The 9,190-nt window shown below is 35.3% G+C and overlaps 2 protein-coding genes across 2 annotated transcripts; both read left to right on the forward strand.

Moving 5' to 3' along the window:
• Window positions 1-2,342: 2,342 nt before the first annotated feature.
• On the forward strand, window positions 2,343-4,327 carry LOC132163230 (tropinone reductase homolog At5g06060). The gene is made up of 5 exons (XM_059573438.2): window positions 2,343-2,500; window positions 2,646-2,853; window positions 3,357-3,573; window positions 3,677-3,783; window positions 3,941-4,327. The coding sequence occupies exons 1-5, from the start codon at window positions 2,409-2,411 to the stop codon at window positions 4,118-4,120; spliced, it is 804 nt and encodes a 267-aa protein (XP_059429421.2). The 5' UTR covers window positions 2,343-2,408; the 3' UTR covers window positions 4,121-4,327.
• Window positions 4,328-6,952: 2,625 nt separating this feature from the next.
• On the forward strand, window positions 6,953-8,515 carry LOC148584254 (tropinone reductase homolog At5g06060-like). The gene is made up of 5 exons (XM_088518820.1): window positions 6,953-7,041; window positions 7,273-7,480; window positions 7,649-7,865; window positions 7,961-8,067; window positions 8,327-8,515. The coding sequence occupies exons 1-5, from the start codon at window positions 6,953-6,955 to the stop codon at window positions 8,513-8,515; spliced, it is 810 nt and encodes a 269-aa protein (XP_088374946.1).
• The last annotated feature ends 675 nt before the right edge of the window (window positions 8,516-9,190 follow it).

A 9,190-nucleotide genomic window follows, 5' to 3' on the forward strand; every position in this document is an offset into this window, starting at 1 on the left:
GCACTGTTGTATATTCTTCTAGCATTAATCTTCCTGCTGCCCATGCTCGAGCTTCTCAATCCAAGCATCATAAGTGTTAGGGATGGACACACCCTTGAATCAATGATTGTGCAAACTCCACAGAATAATAATGGAATGATAAATGTAAGAGATCAACACACAATATTTACGTGGTTCGGCAGTGGGCCTACATTCACGGGACTAACTTCGATCAATCCACTATAAACAACTTGTTACAGTGGTGTTTACTCAAGTTATGCAACACATGAGTTAATACAGGAGTAAAATAATACAGAGATAAACAACATTTGTTGAAACTAATATACACTCTCAGTGGTGTATTAAAACACTATTTTCTTAACTCTTTTTCTGGAGTATAACTGAAGCTCTCTTTTCCTGGCTTCTCTTATTGTGTGTTATTGTTAATCTTCCTCAATCATCAATCATCATTTGAGGCATAAGGCCCCTTGGCTATTTATAGTCAAAGTTAGAACCATCTAGATGATGAACTTAGCCCCCAAGTTATAACCATCTAGATGAATGAACTTGGTCTCCAAGGTAGAACCATTTAGATGATGAAGATAAATTGAGAACCTTCTAGATGGATAGAGAACCATCTAGATAAATCTTTGAAGAGAACCTTTTAGATGAATTGATAACCATCTAGATAAATTTTTGAAGAGAACCTTTTAGATGGATTGAGAACCATCTAGATAAATCTTTGAAGAGAACTTTTTAGATGGAAGGAGAACCATCGGCAGCCAACAATAAGCACTTTGACGCTGCTTATGCCATCAAAAACTGCAATCCATTCCCTTCTCATCATCATTGAATTTGATCAGAGAGAGACAAATTTTCAAGGAAAAAGACTTTCCACCATTCCAAATTGGCTCCAAATATATGACTTCCAATTTTCTTTAGTTTTCTGAAGTACTTCTACAAATATTGCGGCTTATATCTGCCAATAGTTTTGCCTGGAGGGCATAACTGTTCAACAAAGGGCGGCTGTCTAACCAAACTGACCTTTTTCAAAAACTCTAAACTTCTTTCTAGAAGAGTCAACCTTTTCTTTCTAGAATATTTGACTCTCAACTCTCAAACTTCTATCGATTACTGCCACGTGTGATAGAAAAATTACATAGCTGTTGTACGAAAGATCAACGTACCGGATGTAACCAAATTCTTCTTTTGCTTTCTAATTTTCTAAAATCATACGTCATCATATACGTGCGTGATAAAAAGGTGTGCCAAAGGAAGAGTCCTCACAACAATTCCATCAATTGCTGCGACATTATATAAAAAAAAACTGGTGGGAGCTGCCTATTGATAAAAAGGTGGGAGCTGCCTGTTCGGGATTGGGATCCCCAGCAATGCATGGAAAATTGCTCATAAAAAATGCCTGAAATCCTAGTCATTGAATTTCATCTAATAGTTTATATACTGCAACATGTCAATTTAATTAAAAAATATTAAAATAATATTTAAGTTTTTTTAAAAAATATAAAACAAAATAATAAAAAAAATCAAAAATTATAAAAAAAAAGTATTGAGACTTGGGGGAGGCCGAAGCCTCCCCCAAGTGCCGGTTGGGGGTGGCCGGAGCCACTCCCATGGCCCTAGGGGGTGGTTCGGCCACCCCCTAGGGCCATGGGGGTGGCCGAAGCCACCCCCAAACCAAAAAAAAAAAAGAAAAAAAAAGGGGTTTGGCCTAGGGGGTGGTTCGGCCACCCCCTATGGCCATGAGCCACCCCCAACCGGCACTTGGGGGTGGCTTCGGCCTCCCCCAAGTCTCAGATGGGGTGGCCGGCCACCCCATACTTTTTTTATAATTTTTTGTAATTTTATTATTTTATTTTATATTTTCTTTTTAAAATTTAAATAATATTTTAATATTTTTTTAATTAAAAGGGTATGTAGCAAACTAGAGGCCATTATCGGATGAAATTCAATGGCTAGGATTTCAGGCATTTTTTATGGGCAATTTTCCATGCATTGTCGGGATCTGATCCTTGATAAAAAGGTGTGCGAAAGGAAGAGTCGTCACAGCAATTCCATCAATTGCTGCGACATGATATAAAAAAACAACTGGTGGGCGCTGCCTATTGACCTGAGACACGACAAATCAACCAGATAGTATACTGTATACGTACAATGTTCTTACAATTATCTATTTGTTGACTGGGATTTTAAGTGTCAAAATAAAGTACGAATTTTCTAGATTTAATCCTTGAATGTCAAACAAGAAATTGAAAAGAGTTTATTTATTTTTATTTTTTTATGGCCCCCTGCAAAGCTATAAATAGCTACACCGAGCAGTAGGAACTGCATGCAATCGAGCTAATTATATCATCATATATACAACCTGTTTGAAAAGCTACAAAAATTAGTGATACTCATTAAGTGGTGAAATGGCTCAGCTTGTAGGTAATGGTGGCAAAGATGGCAGGTGGTCACTTGAGGGAAAGACAGCCCTTGTTACCGGCGGAACCAGAGGAATCGGGTTAGTTTCTTTCTGCTTTGTATTAAAATATAAATTAAATAATTAAATTTATTTTTTCTTATCAACTTACTTTTTAGAATAAATAATTATTTAAGATTATAATTTTCACTAGTTTTGATACAAATGGACGAGTGCTTGTACATAGGTATGCTGTTGTGGAGGAATTGTCAAGGTTTGGGGCGACTGTGTACACGTGCTCTCGAAAAGAAGCTGATGTGAATAAATGCTTGCGGGAGTGGGAGGCAAAGGGCTTCCGAGTCAGTGGTTCAGTTTGTGACCTTTCTTCTCGTGCCCAAAGGGAAGAGCTTATGAACACAATTTCTCATGAGTTTAAAGGCAAGCTGGATATCCTTGTAAGTATACATTAGAATGATTTGCATGTTGTATCTTTAATGACCAAAGAAAAAGCGCTAGTCACATCTGCGCTATTACCTCAGAATGACTAGTAAATTTGGAGCTTTCCTAAAATTCATTATAAAGCCTAGTTTCACCTAGCAACTAGACAATGTGAGACTTAGCATACATGACTATCTTTATAAATCACCAACTCTATGTGAGTTTCTTCTCATCTTCCCAATATAAGACCGTAATGACCAAGAAAAAAATGCTAATTACATCTGCGCTATTACTCTAAAAAGACTAGTCAATTTGGAGCTTCTTTAGAATTCATTATAAAGCTTAGTTTCACCTAGTAACTAGGCAATATAGAACTTAGCACCCATGGCTATCTTTATAAACCATCCACTCTATGTAGACTTCTTCTCATTTTCTCAATATGAGATCAGGCTGTTAAAGTATCAAAAAAGGTTATATATATATTACGTATTTATTAAGCTTTTGTATGGGGTGATTTTAGATAAACAATGTGGGAACCAACGTTAAGAAACCAACCTTAGAGATGACAGCCGAAGATTTCTCATTCGTCATGAGTACTAACTTTGAATCGGCTTACCACATGAGCCAACTTGCACATCCTCTTCTAAAAGCATCAGGAGCAGGAAGTATTGTTTTCCTTTCTTCTGTTTCTGGACTGCGGGCAATAGGTTGTGGATCTGTTTATGAAGCCACTAAAGGTACAAATTTACTCATGCAATTTTATTTTCATTGACATGTAGCTTAATTATGAATTGTAAATTAATTTTAATTATGTGTGAATTCATGTCTTGTTTTATGCAGGAGCAATGGACCAACTTACTAGAAGTTTGGCACGTGAGTGGGCAAAAGACAATATCAGGACCAATTCTGTTGCACCTGGGGCGACAAGAACTAGTTTAATTGACGATGTAAGGTTCTTTTATGATGCCAGCTTGTCTATTTGGCTTGTTGCAATATATATAAGCTAATGATAAAATAAAGAGATGAGACAAGAAATTATATATGTAGTCATCAATTTCATAATATCAAATAAATCCCTGATATTACTTTTTATTCCTATTGCAGCTTACAAGCAATGAATTGGAAGCTATATACTTACAGACTCCTCTTCGACGACTCGGGGAACCAAATGAGATGTCAGCTTTGGTAGCATTTTTATGCCTTCCTGGAGCTTCTTACATAACCGGACAGACAATCTATGTTGATGGAGGGATGACTGTGAATGGATTGCCTACAAAATTCTGATCGAGAAACAGCATATAATAAAATGTTTTTAGGGTCTGCTGCAACTTGTTCTGCAGATGTTTGTCTGCTGGTTGGTTTTCTGTGTAGTTGCTGCTTCTTGTTTTGTAGTAGTGAAAATGTTAAGACACACGTGTAAGTGTGCTGTATGTGTATAGGTGCTCTGGCTTGGTGTTGATTTGATACTGGTTTGTAGTATCTTTGTGTTTCAGCTGATTTCCTAAAGGGTTGTACATGTGAAAATTCTAAAACGACTCCAAATGACACCTATTCAAATGCCTAAGTGATTCACAAATATTAAGCGAAATAAGATCTGACGTAATAACCAATAATCAACCAAATACAGATATGAAATAAACATTCAAGAACGACTCCAAACGACACCTATTCAAATGTCTAGGTGATTCATAAATATTAAGCGGAATAAGATCTGATGTAACAACCAATAATCAACCAAATACAAATATGAAATAAACATTCAAGAATACAGATATTTGGTTACGAAGAGGAAACCATTTAGAGAACTCTCTAAATGTAAAACCTTTCTAGGGCAGCTAAACCTAGGAAATCAATCCACTATAAGAAAAATAAGGATTACAAGAAGGATTACAAAACCTTTGTAATTGACACTTCCTTGCACACGACAAGCGACCCACTTGACTTTTACCGCAGTAGCCATTTCCAGAACATCTGGCACAATTCTTCTATATGATTTCCTTTTACCGGAACTCCGATAGACTTCTTAACCGTAGATTTATCATAAGAATAACTAAAACTCTAAGAGATTCAATTTAACGCTCACTACATATGATCTCTCTTAGTATAGCCTCCGACGAACTCTCTGGGGGTGAAAATTCGTGTCTCTCTCTTTTATAAAGATGTATATATACCCCCGACAAAACTCTAGATCTAACCCACTTAAAATCACGTTTTTTGGCCTAAAACTTACAGGGTGTCCGGACAGGTTGATGGGCTGTCCGGACACGGCCTTGCGGAGCAAAAATGTAGTTTCTGGAAATGCGGTCCGGACTTGGGGAAGGCCTGTCCGGACCGGGCATGCAATGGTGCTGTCCAGCTTTGATTAACAACTCCGATTGATGGACGTTTGTGGTTTGATTGAGCTGAAATTTTGCAGGGACGTTCATGACACATGAATCTACATTATGAACGGTGAAAATTTGATTCTGAGCATTCTAGATCAGTGTTTGAGTCTGTAAACAGTAACCTCTGTATTTTGGAACTGAATTAAGCTAACACAAGAACTAACAACATGTATTTGGTTGTTATGGTAATAAAGTACTTACTCATAAAATGTTGCCCAAAATATTTTGATGCAATTTTAATTTAATTAGACAAAATGTTTTTATGAATTTGTATTTACCCGTTCAAATGGGACTGTAAAAAGGGAAAAATCAAGTTTTTTAGAACCATTCCTTCCAAGTTCGTCCTAATTGCATTTGAATAAATTATATTTCAAGCTCAGACAAAAAGTCTCGTCTTAAGCGCATTACAATAGCATTGGAATAGAGAAGCATGAAGAACGTCCAAAGTAGTTCTAGTATAATGCTATGTGGTACTTGAGCACTACATAACGTGACCCTAATTGAGACGTCTGATTAGGGGTTTAAGAAGGAAGTTTGTAACACTCTGGTCCCACATTAAAATATGATGAATAGTTCACATAGAATGATTGGTTTATAAAGATAGTTATTAGTGTTAAGTCTTACATGGCTTAGTGTTTATGTGAAACTGAGCTTTATAAAGAATTTTAGGAAAGCTCTAAATTAACAAATCATTTTGGGGTAATAGCGCAAATGTATTTTATTTTATTTTTATTTATAGATTGTTACACGACACGTGATTGACCTGTTTATTAAACGGGTCAAGCATGCATGTTAGACCGTTTATAATCCTAACTCATTTATGTCAAAGCCAAATCCTTTAATGTTGTATCGGGTTCGCAAGTTGTATAAAAAATTGTCAGCCTTACCTAAAACATACTTTTCCCGGAAATTATTTATTTTTAGGAAAATTTCACTTTAGGCCCCTGAAGTACAACGTTAACGCATTTTAAGAAGACTCCCCAAATTTTAAACTCTTAATTTTACCATCTGAACTTTCAATTTGATGCAATGTACCCCTCTTCCATCAGTTTTTAAATGCATTGTGACTCACGGGTCCTTTGTGAAGTTTCTCCTTTATTTTTTTTAGTAGGGTTTTAACTAAGAAAATAATAGATACGATTGTATGAAACATAAAATTTTTAGACAATATAAAAAAGGGGAGACTTTTTAGGGGCATATGTATATTTAACCAAGAAATTAATCCTCGAATGTCCAGCAAGTTTAACTATTATAACATAATTACTAATTAAAGGATAAGAAGACTACACAAAAGTCCAAGGTCTATTACACTTTATCCGTTTCAACTGTTACCAAAGTCAATTTCACTTCACGTTCTAATGGTTACAGAAAATGAATAGTCTTTGGGGTTTTATTTAATTGTTATTTAATACACATGTAAGAATATCTCTATTTAAATTAATGGAGAAGTTTCCAATATATGAAATGTGAGAGACAGTTAGAAGCAGAGTTTGTTTGAGTTCTATTATTAACAACTTCCTTTGATAGGGGATGCATGGCCCCGTCAAACTATAATCTTGGATCTAGTAGCTATTTTCAAGGAATGTATGCTTAATTTGAAGTATACATCTACCATTTCTCAACTATAAGTATCTCCACCGAGCTATTATCATCGTATAACCATTTTAAAAATCTTTAAAAAACAAAGCAGTGATATTTAGTACGTAGCATTCGTTGTGGTCATTGTAGCGATATGGCTCAGGCAGATAATCGTGGCAAAGATGGCAGATGGTCTCTTGAGGGAACCACAGCTCTTGTCACTGGTGGATCCAAAGGAATTGGGTTCGATATATCTTTCTCTCTGCTTTCTCTTTTACTATCTTCTACTTTCAGATTATGGAAGATTTGATTGTGTGAGATGATGTAATATGGGTGTATCACACGACTTGACTGTTGTAAACTTCATTGCTCATCATAGTTTCCTGTTTATTAGTGAATTCTCTTGCATTATTCTATGTGATAGAAAGTTCTGCTAAGTTTTTTTATTCTCTATATATGTATTGTGATAATTAGGTATGCTATTGTGGAGGAATTGGCAGGGCTTGGGGCGACAGTGCACACGTGTTCTCGAAATGAAGCTGATATTAATAAGTGTGTGAGTGAGTGGAAGACGAAGGGCTTCAAAGTTACTGGTTCAGTCGCTGACCTTTCTTCTCGAGCCCAAAGAGAGGAGCTTATCAACACAGTTTCTCATGAATTTAATGGCAAACTGAATATCCTTGTAAGTCTTTGACGGTCTCCTTTACTCATTAAGAAAAAAGAACCTGTGCTTCTATTCAAATAATAATCAAATTTAAGACATTTGTGTTGTTCTTATGTTAAATTGTTAATTATTTCAAACAATTGCTTAACTTTTGTGGGGCGGTTCTGTCCTATTGATTGGTTTTAGATAAATAATGTGGGAACCCAAATTCCTAAAACAACCCTAGAGATGACAGCGGAAGATTTTTCATTCCTCATGACTACTAACTTTGACTCTGCTTACCACCTGAGCCAACTTGCACATCCTCTTCTAAAAGCATCGGGAGCAGGAAGTATTGTACTTATTTCTTCCATTGGTGGATTGTTGGCAATAAGAGGTGCATCCCTTTATGGAGCAACTAAAGGTAATATATATATTATGCAATTTTATTTTCATTATTGACAGGTTCTGGATTGTCAATTTGCTAACTATGTGTGTGAATTTTCATGTTTTATGTAGGAGCAATAAACCAACTTACTAGATGTTTGGCATGTGAGTGGGCAAACGACAATATCAGAACTAATTGCGTTGCACCAGGAGCGATAAAAACTCCTTTATTTGAGAAGGTAAATGCCTTTATCTTATCTCTTAAAATATTAATGAAATGATTAAATTTATCATTTTTTTATAAGCTTAATTTTTTGGGATAAATTAATGGTGCTTTAAGATAGTATTAGAGCCCAAGGTTTCAAACCTGGTCTCCATCAATTGATCTCTAATTTCAATTAAATATTCATTGTATTGGCTCTATCGATGCAGTCTGTTTGTATTTCTTTTTTTTTTTTGCTTTAAAATCCTTCCGCTTACTTCCTATTACTATTATAGGCAACCGAAACCAAAAGCTTGAAAGTTACAAATGCACGGACACCTCTTGGACGACCTGGGGAGGCGGACGAGACATCATCCTTAGTAGCATTTCTCTGCCTACCTTCAGCCTCTTTCATAACTGGACAGATAATCTATGTTGATGGAGGAATGTCTGCATTTGGATTTGATCCTCTTGCCTATAACTAGAACAATGACAGATGATCAGATAAAATAATACCAAGCATCTGAATAAATTTCCCAACTCCAAATGTTGTTCCTTCTATGTCGTCTTTTTTTTTTTTTTTTTTTTTTTTAAAAAAAAAATTTATCTTAATGTTTCTTTTGAAACATCATGCATGTATCGATATCTCATAATAAAAAGATTCACCAGAGCTTGTCTTTGATTTTATCCGACTTCGACATTATTGCATGTTCGACCGATATTAAGAGTAGGGGTGGAACTAAAATTTTTAACGGAGATCGAGGTAAAGTATAAATGAAAACATATTAAGATTGGAGGATAGGATCAAAGCTTGAATGATAAATATATTAAGATTGCGATTAAATTAAAATATAACATACAAAATTAGTGCTTATTTAGTGTTAGAAAAATATAAATAAAAGCAAAGACACAAAATAATTGTTTCTTAATATATTTTAATTTTCAACGCAATTACCTATGAAAATAGAATCCGACGTTTTAGATTCCGAAAATCATCTATAATTGAATTAGTACTAAATTCTGCATCTATAATATTCATGCCTAAAAATGCTCTTTATATAGTTGTTGTAGAAACGGGAGAGTAAACACAAGTACAATAATTCAAAAAGCAATTTGGTGGACAATTGATCTTCAGGTGCTTACTAAACCGTTAACACAAA

Source organism: Corylus avellana, chromosome 8, assembly GCF_965113065.1.
Source record: "Corylus avellana chromosome 8, dhCorAvel1.hap1.2, whole genome shotgun sequence".
Taxonomy (NCBI): Eukaryota; Viridiplantae; Streptophyta; class Magnoliopsida; order Fagales; family Betulaceae; genus Corylus; species Corylus avellana.